At 38.8% G+C, this 14884-nt stretch overlaps 1 protein-coding gene across 11 annotated transcripts in view; it reads left to right on the top strand.

The window, feature by feature from the left end:
- Nucleotides 1-14884, top strand: part of USP37 (ubiquitin specific peptidase 37) — an 89956-nt gene that overhangs the window by 58664 nt on the left and 16408 nt on the right. For all 11 annotated transcript variants that reach the window (XM_087424831.1, XM_087424837.1, XM_087424833.1 and 8 more), the window contains 3 exons: nt 2936-3077; nt 5327-5582; nt 14029-14195. In XM_087424831.1, the coding sequence (XP_087280957.1) occupies nt 2936-3077; nt 5327-5582; nt 14029-14195 (565 nt within the window). The remainder of the gene's footprint in view (nt 1-2935; nt 3078-5326; nt 5583-14028; nt 14196-14884) is intronic.

The following is a 14884-nucleotide window of genomic DNA, read 5'->3' on the forward strand; positions in this document are numbered from 1 at the left end:
ACCCAAAATTTGTATTTTTAAGGATTTGGCTTACCTAATTTCCACAATTATCCCCTCCCCTTTTCTTTATTGTCTCTCTTTTTGCATGGTAACTGCTCTGTATTACTATACTTTGAAATTTTCCTGAATCTGCTTTGAAATTTTCCTGAATCTGCTTATAATCAAGGGTATAACAAGTTTTTAACAGTGAAGCAAATTCAGATGATCCTCTCAAAATTTTGTTTTAAAACTTTTTAAATCATCTGTTAATATGTAATGTTTTCATCCCACAACTCTAGAAATTGACTGATGACAATGGATTTTAAGGATTGAAGGGATAAAATAACCCTGTTGGTATAAAGGGGTTCCTCAAAGATATGCATGGAGATCCCAAAATATCTTTTCACCTGTTGCTAGCCAGTCTGAGGCTTCTTGTCTTAGACACTGAACTGGAGCTATTTTGAAAGGGGACAGGAAAACACACTGGAATGTAGCTATTCTACAAATGTTTTGTGTTTTTTGCTTAAGACCAAAAGTTTGTCCAAGAAGTGAAGCAAATATCTTTTTTTTAGTATACCTCCTCCATGATTTAACTAGAACCACAGTTCCTGACTAGACAATTCTAAATGACTTCGTTGTCATTTGTCTTATTAAAATTAGTTTTTCTAAAAATTTGCCGTCCCAGAGTACTTTTACAGGGAGACGCTTTTGTTGTTTAAGGGCTTTTGGGGGGCTTATATAACCATAAAATGACATTTGGGAACTGCTATTTTCTTTTCCTCCTGTTAATTATTTTTCAGTGCAATTAAAACCAGATGACTAACATGACTAGAAATCTGAAATGGTACCGATATGAATACTCTTGCCCGTTCTCAAGATACAAATGAGCAATACCACTTGGCTGCTTAGAAAGTGAGCAAGTGATGCATTTACAAGATGAATATTTTTCATTACTACAGGCAAGCTGCCTTCTGTGAATATAGTAACTATTAATGGAATGCACTCTTTATGTACCAAATCACTATAGTTTCTAGAAAGAGATGGTTTCATTGGGCATCATTATACTTGGCATGGTCATCTGTTCTCCAGGGTCTACTGGTATGAGAGTTTGAGAGTTGGTCAATAAAGGATGATTAGGCCCTAGAAGACCTGTCATGCCGATCAAACTTAAAAGAGGCTGAGTCATGAACCAGAATACCACTGTTTCTTCTACAGTGTCCTTTGTCACATTTGACCCTGGTACCTTAGTAGCCAGGTGTCACCCTCCAGCAAAATATTTACGTGAATAAACAAATTAATATGTTCAGTTTCGCTTGGTGAGCATGAAATCAGAAATGAGGAATTAAGATGGCTGATTGGCTCTTTCTAAGTTATACTAAAAACCCTTTCGAACACATCATGGGAGGCTCTTCAGGTGTTCCGGCTGGAGTGCAGTGATATCCTGGCTGCTCTCAGCCGCAGACCGTGTTGGGCTTACCACTGACCACGTGCCTCTTTTCTTTGATCTACATTGCTACGCAACCCTCCTGATTTCCATTGTGGCCTCTTACTTCTTGGTGCCATCATTCTATATGTTTATTTACAGTTTTCACATTTAGATTAGTTGCATTTTCCAATTTCCATTTTACATTTTTTTTTAGTATAGCATATGAATTTATGTTAACCTCCATCGAAGAAAGTTCATGCTCTTTGACCTTTACCACTTTTTCCTTTAGTTTATTTTCAGCTCACTGAGAAGACAACACAGTAACACCTTACTTATCTGGTATCATTGAAGAATATTTGACATTCCATATAAATGAATTTTTATATAACTGAAGCTTGCCTTTTTAAGCATTAATCTTTAAAAATGTTTAACCATTTTATTTTTTTCTTTTTTTCTTTTTTTTATTTTATTTATTTATTTTTTTCCCCCAAAGCCCCAGTAGATAGTTGTATGTCATAGCCCCACATCCTTCTAGTTGCTGTATGTGGGACGCGGCCTCAGCATGGCCAGACAAGCAGTGCGTCGGTGTGTTCCCCGGGATCCGAACCCGGGCCGCCAGCAGCGGAGCGCACGCACTTAACCACTAAGCCACGGGGCCAGCCCTGTTTAACCATTTTGGATGGCTATATTCTCTGTAACCTTACAGAATTCCTCATTTTCTTAAATAAAATATACTGAAGGTAATTTAAGTCTATTGTGTTGACTTAAAATCAGCATTATGAGTATTAGTTATTGCACTGTGTTCTAATATGATAATGCCCTCAGAGGCTCTTAATTCTTACAAGACAGTTTCCCTTTACATTAAATGACTTTGTAGTTCTTTATTGCCCTTTTTGTGGTTATTGTCTCTCATTTCTTAGCTCTCATTTCTTGATGACCTTAACTACGTTATTTTATACACCGTTTCCTGGGAAAGAAGGGTCCCTGTCTAAAGAGTAAAGTGCATGGGGTTTGAAACTCCTGCCGTCCTCAGAAGCCTTTTTTCTTACTTTTGAATTCCTGTGTCCTGGAAGGTAGAAGTTGCCAGAAGTCTGACCTACATATAACTGGATAAGTGGAATGTTACTGTTAATTTTAAAGTACACAGATCATAATTCGAAAGATCAAAAATTATTCCTTGTGCACTCTGTTGTCAGCATTTCTTCATTGCTATGTCTGCATGCACTTGCTTTATAAAGACAGTAACAGACTTCTTGGGGTTGATCATTAAAAGAAAAAAGGCACAAAGTGATGGGTTTACTGATGTATAATAGCACACAAGTTGTCTAATTTTCAAAGCATGGCTCTTTTGGAGTGGGGCAAAGGTAATGCTTAAATATACCTCTTTTGATACATTGTTTTTTCTCTTTTAAATCGTTTTCCATAATGGAAAAGCTTTTTGTTTTATTTTGGTATTTATACATCAAAAGAATAACTAGGACAAATGTTTATTTATCAGACTTGCATAGGATTTTTTTCCTTAAATTACAGGAATTTCACCCTCAAATCCAAGAGCTCCGTTGCTTTATGCCTTGATTCAGACAGTGAGGATGAGCTAAAACGCTCTGTGGCCCTTAACCAGAGACTTTGTGAAATACCAGGCAGTGAACAGCAGCAGGAAGACCTGGAAAAAGTAAGCAATATCTCATCAAAATATCTGACGAAGATTTGTATAGCGAAGATATGAAATACCTTACTGTTCAAACAAATGCCTTTCATAACCAGCATCAGCAAACTTAGTAAATATACAAGATAGATCATAAACTTAATGGGTATGTTCAAATACTAGTTTTAAAGAGTGTGCTTTCTGTAGCCACAAAACCAGTCTTTTTAAAGATGGATTGAGACTTTTTTTTTTGAGGTATAAATTGATGTATGATGTTGTATTAGTTTCAGGTGTACATTCGATATTTGTATATATTGTGAAGTGATCACCACAGTAAGTCTAGTAAACATCTGTCACCATGTGTAGTTACAAAAAAATTTTTTTTCTTATGAGGAGGACTTTTAAGATTTACACTCTTAGTAACTTTCAAATGTATAATACAACATTATTAACTACAGTCACCATGCTATACATTATATCCCCATGACTTATTTATTTTTATAACTGGAAGTTTGTGCCTTTTGACCCCCTTCACTCATTTCACCCACCTCCCCTGCCTGCCTCTGCCAACCTGTATCTGTGAGCTTGGTTTTTTTGGTTTGTGTTTTTTAGATTCTACATAAAAGTGAGATCATATGGTGTTTGTCTTTCTCTGCCTAACTTATTTTACTTAGCATAATGCCCTCAGGGTCCATCCATGTTGTTGTAAGTGGCAAGATTTCATTCTTTTTTATGGCTGAATAGTATTCCAGTATATACACATAGACACATACCACATCTTCCTTATCCATTCATCCATTGATGGACACTTAGGTTGTTTCCAGATTGAGACTTTTCTTTCTTTCTTTTTTTTTTTTTGTGAGGAAGATTAGCCGTTGGCTAACATCCATTGCCAATCCTCCTCTTTTTGCTGAGGAAGATTGGCCCTGAGCTGACATCTGTGCCCATCTTCCTCTACTTTATTTGTGGGATGCCTGCCAAGCATGGCTTGACAAGCAGTGCATAGGTCCGTGCCCGGGATCTGAACCTGCAAACCCCAGGCCACCAAAGCAGAGTACGCAAACTTAACCACTACACCACTGGGCCGGCCCCCCAGGATTGAGACTTTTTTTTTTTTTTTGGTAAGAAAGATTGGCCCTAAGCTCACATCTGTTGCCAATCTTCCTCTTTTTGCTGAGGAAGGTTGGCCCTGAGCTAACATCTATGCCCATCTTCCTCTATTTTTTTATATGTGGGATGCTGCCACAGTATGGCCTGATGAGTGGTGCACAGGTCTGCGCCTGGGATCCGAACCTGAGAACCCCGGGCCGCCAAAGCGGAGCACGTGAACCTAACCAGTACACCACCGGGAGACTTTTAAGAAGTGAAAATTTTACATAAATTGCTTTCTCCTGTTAGCCTTCAGAGCTACTTTTGCATATTGGTCCTCAAATAATTACTTGCTTTATTTTGGTACTAACTGTTAATATGGGGGAACCGTAATAAAGATTTTACATCAACAGGCTGTCCAGGTAATCTAAAGGTTTAAATAATGCGTGTGAAGGCATAGCTACATCATTCTATCTTGACATATAATGATAGTTAATACTTGGAAGATATAAGCTTTTCTGGGAGTTTGCGTCATCTCATGTGACTGATTTTAAACCTCCCGTTTGGTAAGATAACGTAATTATTTTAGTAGGTTTTTTTTTCATCTGACTCGTTTCCCATCTTACTTTAAAGCTAGAGGTAGTTTGTGGTTGCTCACCTTGTTTGAGAAATGACAAAGTCAGAAATTCTCCCAGAAATGAGAGAAAGTTATTCAGAATATAACTTCAGAATATTTATATAATCTTGATGTCGTTTTTATTTTTCTCATTTATTAAAAAAATGAACAAGACCTGCCAACATTTAAAAAGGAATATTAGGTGTAGTGACAGAATATTTACAGTATGATCCAGCTTATCTGGAAGAAAATACACCAAAAATACTTGTAGTAATTATCCTGAGTGAAGGATTTTGAGTGAATTTTATTATTTTTATGTATCCAAATTTCTAGAAGGAGCATACTTAACACTCATTATGATCAAGAAAATAAACCTGTATCCTCATATAGTTATTATTACTGGAAAATCAGGCTTGCCAGTAGGTTTGTATATTGGTTATTGATTGTTAAATAAGCAAAGCATCAAAGGAAGGAAACTTTGTGGAAATAAAATAAACTTCTCCCTTTAAACTCTAAGATTGCTATATTTGTAGGCATCCTGGTTTCCCCTAAAAGTAACTCTCTTCTTCAGGATTCAAAATCGTGCAAAATAGAGCCTGATAAATCCGAATTGGAAAACTCAGGGTTTGACGGAATGAGCGAAGAAGAGCTTCTGGCAGCTGTTTTAGAGATAAGTAAGAGAGAAGCTTCACCGTCTCTGAGTCATGAAGATGATGATAAACCAACCAGCAGCCCAGATACTGGATTTGCAGAAGATGATATTCAAGAAATGCCTGAAAATCCAGACCCTATGGAAACTGAGAAGCCCAAAATAGTCACAGAGCCGGGTAGGTTTAATGAAGACAAACATCTGTTAAACAAGGCACAACTGTGTTCCAAAGCCTCATAGTGACAAATGGCTTCTAAATAATTGGAGGTGAGATGGATCTGTAGAACAGAGCTAATAATATTTTCATGCTTTTTTTTTTTTTTTTTTTTTTTTTGGTGAGGAAGATTAGCCCTGAGCTCATGTCTGCTGCCAATCCTCCTCTTTTTTGCTGAGGAAGACTGGCCCTGGGCTAACATCCGTGCACATATTCCTCTACTTTGTATGGGACTACGCCACAGCAAGGCTTAGACAAGCAGTGCGTCGGTGTGCGCCCGGGATCCGAACCTACGAACCCCAGACCGCCACAACGGAGCGCGTGCACTTAACCGCTACGCCACCAGGCTGGCTCCCATGCTTTTTTTTTTAACAATTTGAAAAATGAGAAGTAAATATTGTGAGTAGTACCCAAAGACTGGTGGTAAAGTATGCCATATCCCTTTAGGTGTGCGTCAAAAGAAAAGTTAGTATTCTTACACGTGTTTAATAAATGTTTGTGTTAGTTTTTGGTCACTTTTCTCTCATCACTGCTGTCTCAGAATTTGTGTAGTTCTTTCTTCATTTTTCTATATCTGAACTTATACCAAGTTTTAGTGTATAAATAATTCAATTTCTCCATTCTCCTTTGGGTTCTTCCCTTCATAATGGTAGGAAGACCACTGAACCAAGAGATCAGGTCTTGGGCCTCTAGTCTTGGCTACACCATCTACTAGCTATGAATTTCTAAATAGGTAATTGAACCTCTTTGAAACTCAATTTTCTTAACTCTGTATGGGGCTCTACCAGACATACTTCAGAAGGTTGTGAGTAGAGTATTAGATAGTATATACATATAATATAAACTACTATACAGATAAAAAATTATTTTTGTGGTAGTAATTCTTCATATTTTGTTATTTCTCAGGTTATTGGTGGGAACAACAGAGCTGAGCTTCCTTGCCTTGCACTATGAGTATTTTAAGATTTTTAGGTAGAAAATTTTTCCTACCTCTTCCTATGACCAACTCTGATTTTTTCTTCTGATATCCCTAATACCTATATCTATCTATCTGTCTATCTCTGTGTTTCAGTGCATGAAGCCTAGGATTTTGGAGATGAAGAGAATAGTAGTATATCACAAAATTATTTGCTATATTCTTGGGGTTAAGGCCTCTTCAATTTTGAATTATTTTATATGCAAGTGAAGTAAAAATTAGTATATCCTCAATTTAACTGGAAACAAAAAGCTGATGATTTTTGTATGGAGGCATTCCTTTTTTTTTTCCCCTCTCGATGCAGGTATCCTTATGAAATCCCCTTCTCTTATTAAACTTATAATCACTGCCCTTAGATATTGTTGGTTAATATTAGTGCTTTTGTCCCTTGCCAGTTTATTTCCTGCTTTCAGCTCTTCCTTTCAATTCTTTGCTCAGTCCTGTGTCTCCCTAAAATTAACAAAGGAAGTTATTCTTATGTACTATTAGTTCTGGATTATCTGTGCCCATGGAGGAGAACACTGAGGTTATCAAAATCATTAATAATCACAGGTGGTTTATAACTGTAGTAGCTTTGGGAAGAGCAAGCTTGTTCATAAGTACTTTATATCCTTATATAAGATCCTCTATTCTTTAGCTACCATCTTCCCCAGTTGGTTGCAGGCCATTGTTGTGTTTTCTGCTGTTTTAACCTCACCATTTCATTTGCCTTCTTACTGTAACTGAAACCTAAAGACATTGCTTGTCCTGCAATTCTTTTTTTTTTTTTTTTTAAACTTATGGAGAATATTGAGCCAAAACAAAAGTAGAGAGATGAGTATAATGAACCTTCCCCCTTGTACCCAGTGTCAACGATAATATTAATAAAAAGCCAGTCTTGTTTCATCTATATCCCAGTTTCCTTCTCCACCTCATCCCCTGGATTATTTAGAAGTGAATCCCAGATACTAGATCATTTCATCAGTAAGGATTTCAGTATCTCTAAAAGATAAGAACTCTTTTTTTAAAAAACGTGTCCTCAATCCCATTGTCATACTTTAAAGATTTTATTTATTTATTTTTTTTCCCCTTAAAGCCCCAGTAGGTAGTTGTATGTCATAGCTGCACATCCTTCTAGTTGCTGCATGTGGGACGCGGCCTCAGCATGGCCGGAGAAGCGGTGCGTCGGTTTGCGCCCGGGATGCGAACCCGGGCCGCCAGCAGCGGAGCGCGCGCACTTAACCGCTAGGCCACGGGGCCGGCCCCCATTATCATACTTTAAATATTAACAGTAATTCTAAGGAATGATTAGATATGATCAAATTCTCCATAAGGTTTTTATTTTGAAAGTTTTCAAATCCAGAGAGAAGTTGAAGAATAAAACAATGAACTCTTGAATACCCTTCACCTAGATTCATGAATTAACATTTTATCACGTTTACTTTCTCTCTCCCCGGCCCCCAGTGTATGTGCGTGTAGTTGTGTAGCAGTTACCCCAAAATTAGTGCCGTAAAACAACAATAATTTTAATATCTCTCATAATTCTGTGGATTGACTGGTGTTGGCTGGTAGTTCTTCTGCTCCATGTGATGTTGGCTGGGGTTTGACGAGGCTGCAACATCCAAGATGGCCCACCTTGGCACCTTGGTTGTGTTGGTTAGAAGGGTCAGCTGGGGTGGCTAGATATCCTCTCCGTTACTCCCTTCCCCTCACTCCTGTCTCCCTCCCCCTCTTCTCTTCCTCTTTTCATCTCTTCCTGTAGTCTCCCCCTCTGTGTGGTCTCTCCAGCAGCGTAGCCAAGCTTCTTACATAATAGCTCAGGGTTCCCAAAAGCGCAAAAGGGGGAGCTGCCGGGCCTCCTTAACGTTTAGGCACAAGGTTAGCACAAAATCGATTCTACCACATTTTCTTGGTTAAAGCACTCACAGGATCTGCCCAGATTCCCTGTGAGGGAGACTACACAAGAGTAAGAATACCAGTAGGCATGGTTCATTGGAGACCATCTTTGGAGACTACACACACACACACTTTTCTTTTTGAATGGAACCATTTGAAATTGCAGGTATCATGACACATTCTAAAACGCTTCAGAATCTCCTAAGTATATGGAAATTTTCCTACATAACAATTACCACACTTAAGAATATGAACAGTAATTCCATATATAATTCCAATTTAGAGCCCACATACACATTTCCCCAATTGTCTCAAAAATATTTTTTTATACTTTCTGTTTTTTTAACCCAGAACCCAGTGTTTACCCACTGCATTTGGTAGTTAGGTCTCTTTAGTCTCTAGTCAAGGCCAGTTTTTCTTTGAAAGGCTCCCAGTATGGATTGTGCTACTGTTCTTTAAGTGTAAGCTGTTTTTCCCCCATACCCTAAAACTTCAGAGCCTGGAGATGGGATAGCTTTTCTCCTTGTTACCCACTGCCATTTCCAAGTGCTTGACTCCTTTCATCCTACAAAAATCCCAGCTCTTTTTGAAGTACATGACGTCAGACTGCCACCTATTATCTTTTTCTATAGCTGTCTTTTACCTTCCAGTCACTCCCATCAACATTCTTAGGGACTTCACCATCCTCATAAATGATCCAACAACAGCCTAGTTTCTCAGTTCCTGATCTTAATTCAAAAGATCTTTTCTTCTACCCCATCTTGATCACTGACAGAAGTCATACCCTAGACCAGTGCTTCTCAATGTGTGTCCCGAGACCATCAGAATCATGTGGGAACTTGCTAGAAATGCCATTCTTGGCCCCACCCTAGACCTACTGAATGAGAAACTCTGGATGTGGGGCTCAGCATTCTGGGTATTGATTCCAAGTGATTCTGATGCATGCTAAAATTTGAGAACCACTTCCCTAGACTTTGTTGTCATCAGTAACTGTACCACTCATGAAATCTTGATTTTAAATATCTCTGTAACCTGTCTCTCCTTCCAGCTCACCTAGTGTCATATTCTTATTTCAACAATTACTTGATCTCATTAAGACTTCCAATCCTTTGACTTCTACTTTTTTGCTATTCATCACCTCCCTCTTGTTATCATTTCCTTCCCCAGCCTATGTGCCATATTTTAGTACTCTTTTATCTCCTTCCTCTCTTTTCGTCTGTCACAGTAGCCTGACAAAACCCCAACTGAACTAGCTTCTTATTCCATGCCTATACCCAAGCAGCTGAAGATTGCTGGAGAAAAATCACAAAACTGCGGACTAGACTTTCCTTAAATTCATGACTACACTCTTAAACGGGCCCCAAGTGCTACTAGTCATTTGTTATACTTGCTTAGTGAATTTCTTTTCTGGGTCTCTGTGATCTCTTCCTCAGATCTGCCGTTCTCCTTCCACACATACTCTGAGTTCATAACTTAGCTGTATACTTTTCAAAGAAAATAGATGCAATCAGATGAAAACTCTGCCTTCGCTTTTGTTATGGAGGAAATATCCCTGTTCTTATTTAAGGCCAGTCCCTCCATTCATTTCTAAAATGTCAGCCACTGTGCCTTCCAAAGACCTTCTCTCTTGAAGTTGTACTCTTTCTCTTCTGCATCAGGTCTTCCCTCTCTTCTAAATTACTCCCCTTGTAGCTTAATATTACCCATCTTTGAAAACCCTCTTAGGACCTTACGTGCCCCTCCAGCTACTGCCCCATTTCTTTGCTCCCCTCATAGCAAAATTCTCTGGAAGAATTGTTTTATTCCTTCTCTCTGCTTTCTTACCACCTCCCATTCTCTTGTCAGCCCTCTCCAGGTGGGCTTTCCTCCCCACCATGCCACTGAAAGGGTGTTTATCAAGTTTACATGAACAGTATTTCACACAATCCACCGCTCCCTCCTTAACATTTGAAACCTTATAAACTTTTCTCTATGAGCTTCCCTGACAGCACACTTGTTGGGTTTTTTGTTCCTATTAAACCAACTAGTTATTTCAGGTTTATTTTTTTTTTTTTTTTGCTTCCCTCCTCAGAACTCTAATTGTTGGAGTATTCCCAGGATGCTGTCCTTAGCTGTCTTCTTTCCTATGTAAGCTCTCTTCCTAAGTGATCTCATATAGTACCACAGCCTCATATACTGATGAAATATCAAATTCATATCTCTAGCCTGGATCTCGTCCCTATCTTTAAACTTGTATATTGAAATGCCTACTTGAAATGTCCGTTTGACTAGTTTTTATTCCCCTTTCCCCCCTGCCCATATGCCTTCCTCATATAAATCCAGTTGTTCAGGCCAAAAAACATCTCCCTTGATTTTTTGTTGTGTTTCATACCTCACATTCAGTCCATCAGTGAGTCTAGTCAGCTATACCTCCAAAATATGTCCTGAATCCAACCATTTATCAGCATTTTCATACTACAACTCTAGTCTTCCATCTCTCACTTGGGCCACTACAGCTGATTCCTAATGTCTCTTCCTCCACTCTTGCCCCCTCCACACCTTCTTTCATGAACAAAGAAGCTCAAGTAATCTTCCTGAAGCGTAAATGACATTGTCACTCTTCTGTTTCAAACTTGTTGTGACTCCGCATTACGCTCAATCCAAGCTTCTTACCATGGCCTGTCTCCACTCCCCCTCTTTCACTTTACTATTTTAGCCATACTGGCATTCTCTCTCGCTGTTCCTCAGATATGCTAAGCTCATTATCATCTCAGAGCCTTTGCATTTAAGCTCCTTGAGGGCAAGGGCCATCTTGTCTTAATTATGACTGTATCCCCAGCTTCTACGGCAGTGCCTGCCATGTAGTGATCCCATTCACTGAAATATAGAATGTAGGAAAGGAGCAGGTTTCAGTTGGAGTGGGGGAAGAAGTAGATGATATATTTAGTATAAGAGTGTTGAGTTTTAACACATGGTTCCCCTTTGATCCATGGTGCAAATTCCTTAAAAGTATATTATGACTGTGTGGTCATATTTGTTCCCATAAATCTTAAGTTGTTTTTATACCCATCTGATAATCTTGTCCTGAAGACAAATGTATATTGATTTTAGCATCTCGAAGTCAACTTTCTTGATCTGTTTTCTATCACATGGATTAATTACTAGTGTAATTCCAGGGTTGTGTGAGGTATATAGGTACATTGAGTGCTGAAAAAGTTAAGAAAAATTGTACCGGGGCTGGCCCCACGGCATAGTGGTTGAGTTCGCATGCTCCACTTCAGTGGTCTGGGGTTCACAGGTTCGGATCCTGGGTGTGGACCTACACGCTGCTCATCAAGCCATGCTGTGGCGGCATCCCACATACAAAATAAAGGAAGATGGGCTCAGATGTTAGCTCAGCAACAGTCTTCCTCAAGCAAAAAGAGGAAGGTTGGCAACAGATGTTAGCTCAGGGCAAATCTTCCTCAGGAAAAAAAAAAAAACTTGTACCTGTCACCTTTTTTTATGAGTATGTTTTGATAATAAAAGTAATGATACTCATCGTATGTCCTAACATAGCAGCCTCAACTCCCAAATCTTTCTTCCACTTGAAATGCTCAGCATCAGCCAACTTGGAATGTCTTAGTTCCAAATTTCCTAAAGAAGTAATCTGATTGGTTGACTCAAATATCCATTCTTGGTCCAGTAAGCTAAGGCCAAAGAGACAGGCAAGGTCATATAGGCTTCAGAGCTGCCCCTTCCAGGCTATGGAAATGACTTTTTCTCTAAGAACGGAGGAAAAGAAGAAATTATTGACATCTCTAGTATAATTTTTTTAAATTGGGATCATACTGCTTTTTGCACTTACTGTATCCCATGGTTCTTTTCCTCTTTTAGTGAATATTCAGAGTTAGTTTTAATGGTAAATATTCAGTCAGTAATTCAGTTCAATTAAAAAATGATGACTGGGGCCAGCCCTGTGGCATAGCAATTAAGTGCGCGCGCTCTGCTGCTGGCAACCGGGGTTCGGATCCTGGGCGCGCACTGATGTACTGCTTGTCAGGCCATGCTGTGGCGGCGTCCCATATCAAGTAGAGAAAGATGGGCATGGATGTTAGCCCGGGGCCAGTCTTCCTCAGCAAAAAGAGGAGGATTGGCATGGATGTTAGCTCAGGGCTGATCTTCGTCACCAAAAAAAAAAAAAAAATGATGACTAGTTGCTGATTCACAGTCTAAAACCAAGATGCTGTAAGCTTCAGAGTTGTGCTATGGAAAAGTATCTTATCATTTAAATGGTTAAAATGCAGTATAAGGGCAGGTAAAGAGCATATACTAATTTTAAAACAATCCATATAAAATTAATCTGTAAAGGTAATTCCTTTTGGCCGGTTAAATTCTTTTTATGAGAATTTCCTTAACTTGTTGAGAATTTTTGCTTTGGTAAAGAGTTTGAGATGGAAGGAAGGGAGGGAGGACCATCTTCTCCCCACTCTTACGTGTATTAAAAATTATAATGAGGGGGCTGGCCCGGTGGCACAAGCAGTTGAGTGCGCGCGCTCTGCTGTGGTGGCCCAGGGTTCGCCGGTTCGGATCCCGGGCGCGCACTGACGTACCGCTTGGCAAGCCATGCTGTGGCAGTGTCCCATATAAAGTGGAGGAAGGTGGGCACGGATGTTAGCCCAGGGCCAGTCTTCCTCAGCAAAAAAAGAAAAAAAAAAAGAGGAAGATTGGCAGGTGTTAGCACAGGGCTGATATTCCTCACCAAAAAAAAAAAAAAAATTATAATGAAATTCAAATAAGCAGAACAAAATCATGACCACACTGGTTATTCCAGCTAGTCATAGTCTAGAGATTGAGAAAGAACAAAAAGAAATGAAATATAATTTTTTTTCTTATCTCCCTGGATGAGTGTTTTAAACATATATGTTGTCATATACTTGTGTTAAACATGAGATGTTTGTTACATATTTTATGTAGCTCTTTTGATACAGAATATGTACAAAGCTTATTTGATCATTAATGTGAAAACACACTCATTTGACATACAATGTAATAAATGGGAAAATCTCAATATTAATCCTTCTAGTCTAATTCTTACTTCATTTACTCTAAACAATACTTTATTCCTAGTACTTGGTCATATGACATTATGACCTATGATGTGGCTATTTATTCTTCTCCATCCTTAACCATAGTGCTTCTGATGATTGGTTAAGTTTCAAAACAATTGCTATAGATCAGTGGTTCTCACCTAAGGGCAGTTTTGTCCACCAGGGGACATTTGACAATGTCATTTTTGGTTGTCACAACTGGGGAGTGGAGTGCTACTGGCATCTAGTAGGTAGAGGCCAGGGATGTTGCTAAACATGCTACAGTGCATGGGACAGGCCCCACCCCCAACAAAAAATTGTCCCACCCAGAATTTCGGTAGTGCTGAGATTGAGAAACCCTGATCTAGTTACAGTAAGGTGAAATTGTATGTCCCAAGCAAGTTATGTATGAAGTTAGGATAAATTACTCTCTGAGCAGTAGATGTCACTCTAGTCCAGAGATTTCAGTTTATTAGAGAGGATTTCCCAGTTACGTTATGTTCTGCTTCAGATCCTGCCAGTTTTACTGAGATCACTAAAGACTGTGATGAGAATAAAGAAAACAAAACACCAGAAGGATCTCAAGGGGAGGTGGATTGGCTCCAGCAGTATGACATGGAGCGTGAAAGGGAAGAGCAAGAGCTTCAGCAGGCCTTGGCTCAGAGCCTTCAGGAGCAGGTAAGAGATGTTTATATTGCTGCCTTCTCCATACCTGTCTTTCCCAAGAGATAGAATAATAATAATAATAATTAATATGTGTAATGAACACTTATAATAACACTTTCTAATGTGTCGGGCATTGTTCCAGGTGATTTACGTACAGTAAGTCATTGATCCACCAAAAGAAACAAAAAAACTTTTTTGGGGCTTTGCCTTGAGTTTGAAACAGAAACATTGATAGTTGTGTTTTTTTTTTTTAAAATCCAAATGCAACAAAATGTATTCCTGTCTCCTCCCATTACTGTAAGTTATTGCATGCTAAAGCAAGATGGGTTATTAGAGATCATCCTCAGTCCAACTTTATTTTGCATATCGTAGAAACAGCCAGCATATCACCATGAATTTATTATTAATATTTGAAGACGGTGTATTTGTTTTGATCATTTTCTCACAATGTGAATCCTTTCCTGTGAACTATTTGAGCATAAAATTCTCCGGAATATGATCTGAAGTTTCAGATTTTATTCATAGACTAAGATGTATCTGCTCTTTTCTTTATGTAGTAATCTATTCTCCGCTTTTAATTTTTTATGCTTATATTGTATGCCAAAGCTGGTTGAGTTGCAGTGTTACAGTTACCTGACATATCTGACTAAAAGGTGATATTTTCATGGTTGCCTAATCCTATGCAATCCAAGTTATGTTAG

This window comes from Ceratotherium simum, chromosome 37 (genome assembly GCF_057802395.1).
Source record: "Ceratotherium simum simum isolate JZ-2026a chromosome 37, ASM5780239v1, whole genome shotgun sequence".
NCBI lineage: Eukaryota > Metazoa > Chordata > Mammalia > Perissodactyla > Rhinocerotidae > Ceratotherium > Ceratotherium simum.